This window comes from Mustela putorius, unplaced genomic scaffold, assembly GCF_011764305.1.
Source record: "Mustela putorius furo isolate JIRA1106 unplaced genomic scaffold, ASM1176430v1.1 tig00003853_pilon_pilon_pilon, whole genome shotgun sequence".
NCBI lineage: Eukaryota > Metazoa > Chordata > Mammalia > Carnivora > Mustelidae > Mustela > Mustela putorius.
In genome coordinates this window covers 32,626,950-32,642,042 of record NW_025422005.1, presented here as the reverse complement: position 1 = coordinate 32,642,042, position 15,093 = coordinate 32,626,950, and the positions used below count along the sequence as shown (strand labels likewise).

The following is a 15,093-nucleotide window of genomic DNA, read 5'->3' as shown; positions in this document are numbered from 1 at the left end:
CCTCTCTCTGTCAAATAAATAAATTAAAAAAAAAAAAGTAGGCTAACAAAGTAATTGCATTTTGCTGAATTGTGTTGAAATCTATTGCGCAACCCCTCATAAAATGAACAAAGAGCTGAATGGTATATAGCAGAGGTAACTATGCACTGCCACCCAAATTCATAATTTCCTGCTAATCTTCACTTTCTTTCTCTTCAAAATGGCAGGAACAATAGTACCTATTTCTAATAATTAACAGCTATAATTGATGGAATACCTGCTAGGAGTCAAGCACGTGTGCGTAAAATGTTTTATGGACCTTAACCTGTGTAAACCTCACACATCTCTTTGAAGAGGTAATCATCCACATTTTACCTATGAGGAATGTCAAGTTCAAAGAAGTTAACTAACTTGCCCAAGGCTACACAGAAAGACAGTACTAAAGGCAATTTTTCACACCCATTTGCCTAATGTTAAAGTTCATGGTTTATTATGTTGTCCTGCTTCTGATCTAAAGGAGCTGCATTCTTTTTTAAGAGTTTGGAAATCACGCTGTCCTCTAAAAGTTAAATTTAAAAATCAGTAAGTTGCCTATCTGAGCTGAGATGCTGAAACACAACAGAATGATTTCTAAGCAACTTGAGAGAATTTCTTAACTCATTTAAAGAAAAGAACATGTTAAAAAAAAAGTGGGTTAACCAGTATTGGAAACACCAAAAGAGTGATAAGAAAGTCAAAAGATGTCATTATCTACTCCTCTAAGGGCTAGCTAGATACCCTGCCACGTTCTAATCTATAAAAGGTCCAGAAATAAAGGCAGGTATAGAGAGACCTATTGTGGAAATCAGGCCATCTCAGTCAGTGCTATATAAATTAGAACCAAGATGCCCTTCAACAGATGAATGGATAAGGAAGATGTGGTCCATATATACTATGGAGTATTATGCCTCCATCAGAAAGGATGAATACCCAACTTTTGTAGCAACATGGACAGGACTGGAAGAGATTATGCTGAGTGAAATAAGTCAAGCAGAAAGAGTCAGTTATCATATGGTTTCCCTTTTTTGTGGAGCATAACAAATGACATGGAGGTCATGGGGAGATGGAGAGGAGAAGGCAGTTGAGGGAAATTGGAAGGGGAGGTGAACAATGAGAGACTATGGACTCTGAAAAACAACCTGAGGGTTTTGAAGGGGCAGGGGGTGGGAGGTTGGGGGAGCCAGGTGGTGGGTATTATGGAGGGCACGCATTGCATGGAGCACTTGGTGTGGTGCAAAAACAATGAATACTGTTACGTTAAAAAAAATTAGAATACTTGTTCCGCAAGTAAACATCTGTAATGCAGTGTACCTGGAGAGAAAGAATCCATCAGCCACATGACATGCATGTCTGGTTCTTGTGGCAATTACATTTCTTTTTGCCCACTAGTAAGCTGGTATCTATTTTTTCACAAACATCTCTGTGAGTGTAGTTAATAATATAAGGTCACCTTTGAGAAACAGATCCACTGACTAATCAGGTTTCTAAGCCTGCAAGCGACAAGCAAGAGAGTCAGCTAAAGGGTGGGTTATTGAAACAGGATGAATTTACAAAGGTAATGAAAACCACCTTGAGCAGACCTCTTTGGATGTCCAACCAGTCATCATCTCTTGGTAACATCTTGTACATCTCTACAGGAAATGGATACAGACTATTGGAACATTTTAGGGAAAAAAAGTACATGCAAGTGCTTTTGCAAACTACACAGTAATATTCAGATGTTGGTTTTTAACATGTCGGTTTAATGAAGGACAATGAACAAAACCACAGTATCTTAAAACTTTATGTTATTAGCTCTTACTTCTTTCATTTCTTCCATGTGCTTCGCTGTAAGTTCTTCTAAATTTCTGGTAGCAGTGCTCAGCCTGTCTTCACTGTTCTAAAATAAGCACCAAATAAAATAGAGTGGTTCTTCTGTAGCAACAAGGGATTCAACCCCTTCTTTCTCAAGATGGTGAAATACATATTCTATCTGAATTTCTCCGTTGGTGAAAGAGATAGCGTATGTGTATGTACATACATGCATACAACACACACACACACACACACACACACACAACTGAGCACGCAAGAAAGCTGACATGCATGTATACCTACAGTTAGACTCTGTACAAAGTAGTTTAGCTCTCCTGTTAATTAATGGGTATCTTATCCGGTTAGGATGGACATTTACATGAATATCCAATAACACAAAGAAAATTAAAATTTCAAACAGCTTCATAACATCTTCTAAAATAAGAAATGATGACATTATATATAATGCAAATGTGTATTTTTAAAAAAATACAAGCTTTTCTGTGTGCCCAGTTTTGAAGTTTGCAATTTAGTAATCAGAAAATTGCCCAAGGGCCCCTTGAAAAGTTATAAATTCCAAAGAAGCTTTTTTTCCCCTCAGTTGAATTTGAGAGAAAAAAGGACTCCTCTGGAAACTAGAGAGCTCACGGATTCTGTACTATCAAGGGATTACTGTACTCACTGAACATAGCTTAAAATTTCTGGTGACTTTCAAATCATTCAGTTCTCTTCCAGAACTTCTTGATATAAGCCTGTCATCAATAAGTTCTTTAAGCTACAAAAGAGCTCACACTTTAATGCTAGGTGAAAGATAAATTTCTGATTGAAGTTTTATTTGTGTTTCTGTTACTAGAATCTCTAGCTGTGACTAGGACTTGCGGTTATAATCAAACATAGCTTTTTTTTTTTTTTTTACAAGATTTTGATTATTTATTTGAGAGAGAGAGCACAAGCAGGGAGAGGAACAGGGGGTGGGGGAGTAAGCAGACTCCTCACTGAGCAGGGAGCACAACTCGGGGCTCGATCCCAGGACTCCAGGATTGTGACCTGAGCTGAAGGCAGACACTTAACCAACTGAACCACCCAGGCACCCCCAGATACAACTTTTAATGAAGTTAATCTGACCGAATTGTAGTGATCTGCATAATTATTACTGTACTGCAGATAGTCCACACAAACTATACTGTTTTGCTTTCTTCATTATTTGTATTATTTTTCTCCTTTCTTGCTAAGTTTTTCAGTGTTATTTTCACATCAGCAGTTTAAGTGGACAAGATATAGAATTCTATTTATCATCTGAACCTCACACTGAGAGAAAAAAGGATTCAGGTCTGAATCTTAGTACCCCATGTGTTCGCCTCATGACTTACAGCTAACATTATTCTTGTGCTCCTCACTTCCATCATCTGGTCCCCACTCGTATTTTCCTTCTCCCTTTTAAAGGCTGAATACGATTCCAGTGTGTGGATGGGTGCATGTGTGAGTGTGTGTGTGTGTGTGTGTGTGTGTGTGTGTGTGTTTGTATCACATTTTGTTTATTCATTCACTGGTTCATGGACAGTTGAGCTATTTCTACTTTTCAGCTGGTGTGAATGAACACTGTTGTGAGCACGGGTTACAGGTATCTGTTTAAGCCCCTGCTTTCAGTTGTTTGGGATATATGCCTAAACTAGATTGCTGTCTGTTGCTGTCCTATAACTCTGTTTAACAAATCTTTGAGGAGCTGTCCTACTGTTTTCCAAACCAGCTGCACCATTTTATGTTCCCACCACACAATGCTTTGTCATATCTTTGCTAATACTTTTTATATTTGTTTTATATATATAACAAAGCCATACTGATGGGGGTAAAGTGACTGTTCTCTTAAGCTGTGCTTATTCTACAATGACAGTGAGACCTCAGTCCCTCCACCATTACATCTCTCAAACTACCAGTTACTTTTGGCTTTTCCCCTCAAGCCTGGAGCCAACAGCTGATCACTGCAATCTGTCATCAATATCACCAGTTATCTTGCCCCTCGAACCACCTTCTCTGAAAACCCCAGCCCTGGAAAAGTTTGACCATTTAACTGTTCTTTATCTATTGTAGTTTGCTGAGGGCTAATAGAGAAATATAAAACAAGTGAGCGGACTGGAGGCACTACAAATTCATGGTCTGCAACCTGAGCCAAGCTTCTGTCTTGCTAGATCAGTCCATGCATTCTTTACCAGATTCTGCTACCATTTCACTCGGCAACTATTCAGAACTTCCATCTCTCCCATCAATCTCCAACCACTCTCGCCTCTCCCCTCTTGGCAGATGACCTTGTCTCCCACAGCACTAGTGAAACTAAAGTCATCATAAAACTCTGTCAGCTTCTATACCGAGGTATTAGCCTTTATCTTGAGAGACCTTGTTCTCTTTCTCTGCTCAGTGGAGGAGACTTCCATCCTCCTGGTCAAAGCAAATCTCTTCACCTGTGTTCGAGTTCCCATCCCATACTGGTTCTTCAAGGAAGTTTTTTCTTTTCTTTATACTCATCATCTCCCTCACTACTGATCTCTTGCCCTTCACTCAAGATGCTTCTGGCCTTGGGCTGCCAGCTTGGCTCAGTCGGTTAAGTGTCAGACTCCTGACTTTCGGCTCCGGTCATGATCCCAGAGTCCTGGGATCAAGCCCTATGTTGGGCTCTCTGCTCAGCGGAGGGCCTGCTTCCTCCTCTCTCTCTGCCTCTCTACCTACTTGTGATCTGTCTGTCAAATAAATAAATAAAAGCTTAAAAAAAAAAAAAGATTCCCTCTCTCTCTCTGCCCCTCCCCACACAGGCTCTCACCCTTTCTCTCTCAAAAGTAAGGGATGTTTTTGGTCTTAAAAATAAAGATACAGGGGCGCCTGGGTGGCTCAGTGAGTTAGGACGCTGCCTTCGGCTCGGGTCATGATCGCAGGGTCCTGGGATCGAGCCCCGCATCGGGCTCTCTGCTCTGCGGGGAGCCTGCTTCCTCCTCTCTCTGCCTGCCTCTCTGCCTACTTGTGATCCGTCTGTCAAATAAATAAATAAAATCTAAAAAAAAAAAAAAAGATACAAAAATTACCCTCCTTTGACCCCACCACATTTCTCTGAAGCTACTGTCCTCCTTTCAAATTGTCTTCCCCTCTCCTCCTCAACTGCATTTTGACATCTGTTCTTACCACTATACTCAAAATATCACTTACCACTTCTCCTGTTTTTACTCTTACCTCTTTGGCCCCTTCTTCTCTCCGTTCTTCCTGGGCTCCTCTTCTTCCACAGCCCCTTGAGATGCTGCCATTCCTAAGAATCCAGACTTTGGCTCTCTGCCTTTCTCACCATCATGGTGATTAACAGCACGGATATAGGAGTCTGATATACCTTGGTTCAAACCCTGGCTCTGCCACTTTATAGCTTTGTGACTAAGCAAGTCACCTAACTTCTTTAAACTTTTATCTACCCCCCCCAATAAAATGGATTAATAACAATGCCTACCTCATGGGGTTGTTAGGGTTAAATAATAATCCATCTTTGCTAAGCTCCAGCTCTATCTAGGGAAAAAAAAAATGGGAAGAAACAGAAACACACTGAAATTACAACAAACACAAGTGCTAGTGGAAAAGACTGCCAGTTGTCCCCCAATATTTATTCTTCCCTTTTCCCGCAGCATAAGATAACTGGTTTCTTGAATGATCATACAGCCGCCTGCCTTCCTGGAAGATACAGCCCTGTGGCCTAAGTTCTCACCAATGGGGTTGTAAATGGAATTGTGCGCCACCTCTAGGAAGTGCCCTGAAAAGAATGGGATCACTCTTCCTCACTACTGCTTCCATTCTACTGGCTGGAATACACATAAGATCGCTGAAGCTTGAGCAGCCCATCCTGGATACATGGGGTAGAGGCAAACTGCCACAGATAATATAATATCATGAGAGAAGCAATCTTTGAGTCTCCGACGATTTCCCCGCTGAGCAGGGAGTCTTCTTCTTCCTCTCCCTCTCCCTCTGCCTCTCCCCCTGACTCATGCTCTCTCTCTCTCTCTTAAATAAAATCTTTTTTAAAAATCCATTATTTGAATTATAAATGCTCTAACATCTAAACTGCGCATAAAATAACCCACATAACAAAGCACACAACAAACTATTCTCTCCAGACTAGATACTGAATAAATGTTCATTAACTATCTTAAAAAGTTTTTGCCCCCCCCCCACCCCAACTTCCAGATGTAAGGAATGAGTTGGTAAAGTTGTCAAAACAAACTAAGACAGAGACAAAGAATTTTAAATGGAAAGAGGGTAAGGAGATGGGCGCAGAGTCATTGTTTCTTGTTCTTATTTCCCTTACAGGTGCCCTCAAAGTACAATGAAGGAGTCAGGACCATATCTCGTGCTAGAGCACATCTTCCGGCTCTGAGGAAAAGATAAGTTTTGGATCTCACGGTCTTACAGTGACATTAAAGAACAAAAGTAAATAGCATGGCCACAAAAACTGATATACCCAGACAGGCTGTTCACCTTAACCATCTTTCTCCTTTCTACACAAATATAATTTTAAAATTCTAGGCATCTTAAATATGATACATGTTATACACAGTTTTTTCCTTCTCAATTCCCAAGTAAAATGAGGAGAAAAATACTTTTCAAAAAACTGAAGGCAATGTAGCAATGTTTAAATGCTTAAGATACAAAATAAAGAGGAAAAGAAAGGCAAAAATGTACACTAGCATTACAGCTATGTAAAAATGTACACTTGTTAGCAAGGGCTGACCCAGAACAGAAAATGAACTTGATATGTTGGGATAGGGTTTCTTAACCTCAGTGTCACTGACATTTGGGCTGGATCATTCTTATTGTTGGGAGATGTTCTGTGCATAGCAGGATATACTCTGCCAAGTAGATGCCAGTTAACATATCCCCAGCTGTGACAAACGGAAATATCTCCATCCTTTGCCAAATGTCTCATGGGGAACAAGATCACCCCCTGGGTTTAGAGCCACTGTCCTAGGGTGAGTGGAAAGTTCTTAAAAAGTTACTTTTCAGTGCTCCCTAATGATGTTTATTCAGTAAATACATACTGGAAGGGGAAAGGTAAGATCCTTAAAATACAGCACCTAACCCTGTGCTTTTCAAAAGTTAGAATTTATCCATTAAATGTGAAAAATGGATAAAGTTTCAGAACTTCTCCTCTTTTTTTTTAAAGAACTAATTAATTAATTAATTAATTTAGAGTGTGAGCTTTGGGAGGAGCAGAGGGAGAGAGAGAATCTCAAGCAGATACCACACTGATCTTGGAGCTTGATCTCACCATCCTGAGATCATGACCTCAGCCAAAATCAAGAGTACACATATGTATGGGAGAGGGGGCAGAGGGAGTGGGAGACCCGCCCAACCGACTGTACCACCCAGGTATCCCTAGAACTTTTTTTTTCTTCTCCAATCCATTATAGAAGAGAAAGCTGAAGCCCCCAAAGTACCTGCAAAAAGTACATATATTCAAAATAAGTTTACACTTAACCTGAATACAGAAAAAGAAATAGTGAGACTCAATGAGGAACACAAACGCTAAGACAAATTAAAGTTTTTCAACTAAAAGAAAACTGCACTGGCTCTAAATGAATCTCATTCTATTTTTTTAAAGTTCTATGTTCCAGTCTTTTTAGGACTATTAAGCCTGCTTCGTTGCCAAAAATATTTATTTTCAATCATTCCTCCTCATTGTTTCTGTTTCTTGGCTCAGGTCATAAAGAATGTTTTCCTATTAAGAAACTGACATGAAGGAGCACCTGGGTGGCTCAGTGGGTTGGGCAGCCAACTCTTGATTTCCTCTCAGGTCTTGATCTCATGGTCCCTGGGGATCCCCATCCTCCCACTCAGTGAGTGTCACTGTTTCTCCCACTCTCTCTGCCCCCTCCCCCATACATATGTGTACTCTCTAAAATGAATAAATAAATCTTAAAAAAAAAAAAGAAAGAAAGAAAAGAAAAGGAACTGACATGAAGAGAAGGCACAAGAACTATTTTAAGCATCTCCTCTCCAGAAAATTTGATGGTATCAAGGCACTGCATTCATATGGGCTTAAAGTTGAAATCCGGTTGCATGATCATTCTGAATGATCTTTTCACATGCATAAATACATCATGTAAATCTAACAGAATATTCACTTGAGCAAGGAACAATCTTTCTTTATATGAGCGTGGAATGGGCCTAAAAACGCATTTTGATTTTTCCCCCTCAGTTTCAAAACACACTACGCTTGTAGGAATTCACTGTTTGTATTTACCAAAGCGCGCTTCTCCATGTTAGTTAGTTTAACCAAGACAGGAAGCTGGCCACAGTGCAGAGAAACAAAGAAAATCTTCCAAAGGATTCCAGAGCTGAAGAATGTGGAATACTTAGCTACCCAAAGCATTGTAGTAGGAAATCAGAGGGAGGTGGTCTACAGATGGCAGAGGTGGTGGAGACGAATGGACATTCAGTGATGTGCAGCGTGGACAAGAAAGGGTGAAAATGGCTGTGGAATGAGCAGGATGAGAAAACTGGTGCTGAGGGTGATGAGAGAAGCGGATGAGATCGTAGCTCGAAAGGCAGAAGGTAACTGACTTGATGACGTCCGATGCTGAAGATACAGAAGGCCTCTCCAGAGCTTCATCGGCATTTAAGGTTCTGCATGATGAACCTAGGGCGAATAAGCGGAAAACGGCAGTTCTTTGTTCACAAGCCTACGACCAGGGGAAGCCGTAGCTCGGAGGACTCGGCACCGGCCAGGCCCACCAGGCGCCGTGGTCTGTGCAGGGCTGAGTCTTCGCCGGGGCGGTGAGAAAAGGGGCGCCCACTTAACCGACGGGTTGCAAGCCCTCTCTAAAAAGGGCAGACGGCCTAATTCTAAAGGCCTGTGGCGGCTGGGTCCCTTCTTCAAGCAGAATCACTCCGGCCCGCCACTATAAAGGCAGAGCCAGGAGAGGCTCTTCTCCGGTTTCGGGTCACACTAGCGAGAGAAGCGGGAAAGACCTGGAATGCAGAAAAAGAGCGCAGAGAAGGCGCCTTCCTCCTCGGGGCTAAGGCAGAACCGCGGGAATCTCAGAAACCAGGCAGGACACTTTCGTAGAGTGCCGCGAGGGTCCCGGCTCACTGGGCTCCACAGCTGCTCAGCGGCCAGCGGCAGGTGCTTACCCACGCCCGGGCGTCATAGCAACCGCTCTTGCCGCAGAGACGCCGAGGCGTCCTTCCGGCGGGAACTATAGAAACGACGCGCACCATTGGCTCAGCGGATGCTCTTCCTGTGGAGACAGTGCACACCATTGGCCGTCGGGTCGTGGGGCGGGGCTTTTAGACAGAAACGAAAGTACGCCTCATTCCATTGGCTTTGCAGTAACCACGGTAACAACATAGAAGCACTTTTCCTACTTTGAAGTTAGGTTTCGTCCCAGGCATTTACAACTCTCAAATAGCTTCCCGCCAGGCCTTAAGTGGAGACCCGGCTTAATAACCTTGGTTCTATTTATCTAGAAGTAACTTCATTCTTAAAAGGGAGAGGGTTAGGAGTTGTGAATTTTAAGCCTAGATCTGTCACTACCTGGGGCGCCTAAGACAAATCACATTTTTCGGATCTGACTTTATTGTTATAAAAATGAAGAAATTGGATTTGACTAGAATTGTCCCAAAGACAGAAGCCCTTTAGAAGTCCTAAGCACTGAAAATTCAGTTTAAGTGAACCGGTCCTCCACCTATGTTGTGCAAAATAAAATTTCAAATTGACAACTGAAGAGAGGCTTGGTATATAACATGTTCATTTGAATGCTCTTAATGGCAAGATTCTGGTTAGTTCACCAAAGCTTGATTTGACCCATTTTGGGGGGTCCTTGCTTTGCTGATATCTTAACTAGGTACCCGCATTTCAGTCTTATTTTAGTTCCACATAGGACCCTTTCCAAAGCTTTGCCAGTTATCTGGACAGATCTCACCCCTTACTTTATGGAAGTACTTCAACCATTTCCACCTTACAAGTGTGTTTTCTCTGATCTAAAATACTCACCACTTCCAGTCCACTTAACTCCTACTTACCGGATCAAGTGTCACTTCCTCAGGGAAACAATTCTTGGTCCTCCAATCCAGATCAAGTGCTTTCCCATTTGCTCTCATTGATTCGCATTCCCTTTCATTCTTTCTTTCTCTGCACGCTCCTCTCTTTGCTGTTTAAAACGAAAAAACAGGGGCGCCTGGGTGGCTCGGTGGGTTAAAGCCTCTGCCTTTGGCTCAGGTCATGATCCCAGGGTCCTGGGATCAGGCCCCGCATCGGGCTCTCTGCTGAGTGGGGAGCCTGCTTCCTCCTCTCTCTCTCTCTGCCTGCTTCTCTGCCTCCTTGTGATCTCTGTCAAATAAATAAATAAAATCTTAAAAAAAAAAAAACGAACAAACAAAAAACCTCCTGGAATTTTAACATGTGTAATACTGTTTAAGTGCTCCAAATGGAAATTAAACTGAATTGGAAAACACTTTAAATAATTCCATGTAGGAAAAAGGTGTTTGTTTAAGCCTAACAATACAGGATAGGAAATGGTTCCCAAGGGAAGTAATAGATGGTAGAAACCAACATCACTTCTAGTTTTCACTCCATTTACCCTCATTGGACATTCAAACAGGATGACAGAGCCTGTTGTCTTTGAGATTTTGCTAATTGGACCTTAAGTTAAAATTTTTGTTCCATGGGACTGCTGCTTCCAGAACAGTGCTGATTGCTGCAGTTATTTTCCCTCTGCTTGAAAGGCACATTTCTTGATTTAGTGACATATTTCAATGCATCTTTGCTCAAATCTTTTCAACTGCAATTTATCGCACCACTGCCATCACATTGGGTTACTCTTCCCAACTCCATGAAATATTGCTAATTGCATTTTAAATCAAATACATGAAGTGTATTTACCGCTTCTACCTATTTATTGATGGTAGTTTCTCAACATGCACTCTGGACCATCCTACAGATCATTTAGGGGATTTTTCTGAGCCACATTTCTCATGCACTCCCAACCCAAAGCCCAGGACAGTAACAGAAGCTTTGAAAACTCAAGAATTCAGGGATCATGCAAGGCACCATCAGAATACTGCCTTGCTGAGAAAAATTTATGTGCAGCTAAAAAATTTACATGCCAGACACCAGATGACTAATGCTGTATCTTCACTGTTTTACTTAAGCCTCACAACAAAGGGCACTATTCAGCAGAGAGGCTTATTATCTCTATTTCATAAATGAATAACTTGAGATTAAGTCATGAGTCTGAGCTTACAAAACTAATAGGTGATACAGCTCGAAAGGCCCAGCTTGGCTGAGATGGCTCCAAAGCCTCTACTCCTTACCATATAGTAAAGCTTCCCTCAGGGCAGAAATCACAAATAGGCCCCTTCCTTGCCCCAGGTAGAAGCCAAGTTTCCATTAAGCACAATTATAAAATATTTGAAAGGTAAACTGTTAACTCAAATAGAGAGTCAACCTAAGAAAAGGAGCAAAAAGTAAATGTATGGGAAGCTCATCATTCTAAAGGTAACCTATCTTAAGGGAAGTGTCCTTCTCTTGTACTCCCCTTCGATAAATTCCCAAAAAACATCATTTCCATCATGTTGGCTTTTGGGCACACGCTTTATTGCACTTTATTTTTCATACACCCATTTCCCAGACATATTTATTCATCGTTTTAATCCTCATAATCCTCAGGGCCTACCACATAGTAGGCATCAAGAAATATTTGATCTTTAAGGCATGGCCATTCATGCATCCATAATCCTTCTCATAGTATGAAGAAGGTTGATATTCAGGCCTCACATGTACACGCTGGGGAATATAATTCCCAATAAGCTCTTTTTCTAAAGGTGACGAACAGCTCGTGTTCATTTTCAAAATCCAGGTGATAATCAGGTAAGTGCGTCAGGTGGTTTGGTCATAATTGCTTTGTTTTTGTTTTCATCCTTATTGTGTATGAAATGACCTTTAATAGACAAATACCAAACTACCTTCACCTGCATACCACTCACTGTTTCTTTCCCTTCATATTTTGTCTTCATGAAAGCAAAGTACTTGTTTTTACCACTTAGAATATACGCCCTGATTCACTGAACAATTTTTTTCCCACTGAACAATTTTTGATCCTACAAAGGCTTTTAACTTCAGTTGTCATGTATAAAAGCTGTGTGTCGAGACTGAAGATCACTCACTATCTTCTCTTCTATGTCTATGCCTTTTTCTACTTCTTCCTCTGATAGCAATATCTTGGTTTCGGAGTCTTTCGTTAAAATAACCACAGAGGAGTGTCGTGACTCAAGGCTATTGGCCACCACCACTTGATGTCGATAAACTTCCAAAGCATTCCGTGCACGATCAATTACGATGGAAGGGTCAGTCTCCAACTTAAAGGAAATTATAAATGCTTTGGGAGCCCAGTCTTTAACCAAAGGAGAAAGCATTTTTGGCACCATCTTCATTGTTATCTGTATTGGAAAAAGAAAAGCTTAATAAGCAAACAAAGGTCAATATCTAGTAGGTCAGTCTCATGGGAAACTAAGGAAGCAGGGACTCAGATTTCTAGCGATGTCAAATTTAAGTGGGATTTTTTATTGTCAAACTTTTCAGAGCATTTTAAATGCTTAGCTTAGAAGCCTTGGTTCTGTAAGCGAAGGATAATCCTCCATAATAAGAATACCTAATTCCAAGGCTTCATACAAATTCTGAGACAAATCATGTCTTATGAATTAACCTTGCCCTACTACCCTCATCACCATTAACTGAGCTCTGAAAAATAGCATTATATTTTCTTAAGTATTCCCCTTATTTTAAACCAAAGACTCAAATAAACTAATCGATTCACACAAATCCATAATGCAAATTAACTTTGGCAGAAGTATAATGCTGGGTTTTTAAATCTCTTAACCTAAAACATTCCTTGTACCAGTAGAATGGCTACTGGACTCCATTTAAAAACTGTCACTCATATCTTAGCACTGAAGAAAGAGAACGGATTTTATTTTCACTTGATCAAAATTCCTACTATACCATTCTTGATACCATCTAAGAATGCTGAGTTGGTTTGTGTTCTTTCAAGAAAGAACTAAAATACACAGGAGAGGGGCACCTGGGTGGCTCAGTGGGTTAACCCTGTCTTCAGCTCCGGTCATGATCTCAGGGTACTGGGATCCACCCCCCCACCACCACCATTGGGATCTCAGTGGGGAGCCTGCATCCCCCTCTCTCTCTGCCAGCCTCTCTGCCTACTTGTGATATCTCTGTCAAATAAATAAATAAATAAATCTTTTAAAAAAATACAGGATAAATTAAATCTCCCAAAATTTTCAAAGTGTGAAATTACTCTGATAATATCAGGATTTCAGAAAGTTAGCAAGCAGTGAGAGGGATTATATTCCCATTCCCCACTTAATTTTTCTGCTTACTATTTTTCATTACCTAACATAATATGCATCTGACATATTTACAGTCTCTGAAGAATGTATGCAACTAAGGGCACAGTATGTTTCTTAACATTGCTTTATCTCCAGGTCCTACTACAGTACTTGGCATATAGTAGGCACTGAATAAGTATCTGTTGCAGAAATGAACAAATGAAGTGTCCTACAAAGTCAGCAAGTGTCTCACAGGTAGTTTCTCCTATTTAAATTCTGCTTGAACATAAATGATTAAGAATTGTCTCAGGTTCCAGTATGCCAGATCACCTCAAGATCTCAACCACACCACTAGCCACTCCATACCCTTTGCTTAAACTACAGCAATCGTCACCTAACCTGCAACCACTACTCTCTAATTCACCTTTCATACTGATGCTAGAATATTCTTTTCAAACAAAAAGTTTATCTCATTCGCCTACTTGTTTTCCTTAGCTCCACAGGATGAAGTCCAAGCTACTTAAGAAGGAATGCAAAATCTTCTACGAAATAAGCTCTCCTCGGTCTGCCCACCCACCTTGTGCCCCTCTCTCCCTGCTCTCTAACCTTATCGAACAACTTCATTTCACAGCACACTGTTCATTTCCAAATTCCAATTTGTACTATTTCTGGAATGACCTTCCCTACTTTGTTTGCTATACTCTCAGTACATCTTTTTAAAACCCAGTTTATGTCATCTCCTCCAAGAAGCCTTCCTTGACTTCCCCAAGATTCACTCACCCCATACTCTGACTTCACTTTGTACGTACCTCTACTAGAGCATTTATCACTCTGTACTGTAATTATGTCTGTATCCAGCTCCCTCACTAGATTGTGAGGTTCTTGAGGGAGGGCGGTGTCTTATTCATCTGTATCCCTAGGGCCTATCACATATGGAATGCAGAAAGGCCATCTCCAGATCAAGAGGAAATTAACCCAAGACTGATTATAGGGGATCGGATCTCTGGAAGAGAAGCGCCCATCACCTGCAGTGGGCCCCTAGATGACTGGATCTTGTGTTCAGGCATTTCTGAGACAGGAACATAGAAATCTGACACGGCCGCAGCCAGGTAAAACATCGCAGAAGAGCCTGCAGAGAGAAGCACAGGGTGTAATAAATCGGAGTGGGATATGGGATCAGCTCCTTTCAACTCAGGCTGCCCGGCCGTTAGACTGCGGGTAATGAAAAGGTGAGGGCAAAGGTGTCTGGGGGGAAAGTGTCTGGGGAAAAAGGCTCTGCCTGCAGGAAACCCTGAACTCCTACTAAACGCACGCACCCAGCGGATTGAGCGCCTGGGCCGCAACCTGCAGCAGATGCAAATAGTCCGCCAAAGTGGTGAACTCCACGGCCAGGAAGGTGCCGGCCGCTGCAGCCTCTTGGTAGCTCCGCAGAGCAGCCGCGAAGCCCGGAAGTGCATTCTCCTCGGCCTCCAGGCTCAGCAAGCCCGAAGGGGCTGCGCCGCAGGGCCGCAGCGCCGACAGCCAGGTCTGGGGCGGGAAGCGGTGGGCAAAGGGGAAGGCGGAACGAGCGCGGTGGAGAAACAAGACCCCGTAACCCGCGGACAGAAAGGCCTCGGCCGAGATAGCGCCGCGCCGCCCGCTGCTGAAGTTGTCCAGAAAGCGCACTGGCCGGGCTTCCAGGGGAACTTTGGTGCCGCCGGACGTGATCAACACCACTCGCCGGCCCTGCGCGCCCAGCCGGGCGACGAAGCGACCCATGACCTCGGCATAGCGCGCAGCATTCGCAGGTTTGGGAAACTCGGCGACCAGGTCCACTTCCGCCATCAGTCCCGGGGCGCGCCCGCACTCGCGCACGCTCCGCTGCCCGCGGCGCCGCGGCCCTGCCCGAATCCCGGGCCCCGCGCAGCCGCACTA

The 15,093-nt window shown here is 42.5% G+C and overlaps 2 protein-coding genes across 6 annotated transcripts in view; both read right to left on the bottom strand.

Moving 5' to 3' along the window:
• Positions 1-9,009, bottom strand: part of CCDC30 (coiled-coil domain containing 30) — a 115,892-nt gene extending 106,883 nt beyond the window's left edge. For both annotated transcript variants that reach the window (XM_045064333.1, XM_004740631.3), the window contains exons 1-3: positions 8,398-9,009; positions 5,294-5,349; positions 1,820-1,897 (exon numbers count right to left, since the gene is read on the bottom strand). In XM_045064333.1, the coding sequence (XP_044920268.1) occupies positions 1,820-1,837 (18 nt within the window). In that variant the 5' untranslated portion in view covers positions 1,838-1,897; positions 5,294-5,349; positions 8,398-9,009. The remainder of the gene's footprint in view (positions 1-1,819; positions 1,898-5,293; positions 5,350-8,397) is intronic.
• Positions 9,010-11,409: 2,400 nt separating this feature from the next.
• On the bottom strand, positions 11,410-15,092 carry PPCS (phosphopantothenoylcysteine synthetase). Of its 4 annotated transcripts, none has more exons than XM_004740632.3 (3): positions 14,496-15,092; positions 14,205-14,308; positions 11,410-12,273 (listed from the first exon to the last, which is right to left on the bottom strand). In XM_004740632.3, exons 1-3 carry the CDS (start codon positions 15,001-15,003, stop codon positions 11,953-11,955), a joined length of 933 nt encoding a protein of 310 aa, XP_004740689.1. In that variant the 5' UTR covers positions 15,004-15,092; the 3' UTR covers positions 11,410-11,952. The 4 variants fall into 4 exon arrangements, with proteins under 4 accessions (XP_004740689.1, XP_004740690.1, XP_044920267.1 ...); XM_004740633.3 differs by having other exon boundaries at positions 14,524-15,058; XM_045064332.1 differs by lacking the exon at positions 14,205-14,308 and having other exon boundaries at positions 14,496-14,774.
• Position 15,093: the final 1 nt, after the last annotated feature.

Bases quoted from the DNA above. Each gene is read 5' to 3' on its own strand.
- PPCS (XM_004740632.3), bottom strand. From the start codon at position 15,003: ATGGCGGAAGTGGACCTGGTCGCCGAGTTTCCCAAACCTGCGAATGCT. The intron at 14,309-14,495 runs GTGCGTGCGTTT...TTCTCTCTGCAG, and splicing joins CCAGGCGCTCAATCCGCTGG to GCTCTTCTGCGATGTTTTAC. The intron at 12,274-14,204 runs GTGATGGGCGCT...TTTCCAATACAG, and splicing joins CATCTAGGGGCCCACTGCAG to ATAACAATGAAGATGGTGCC.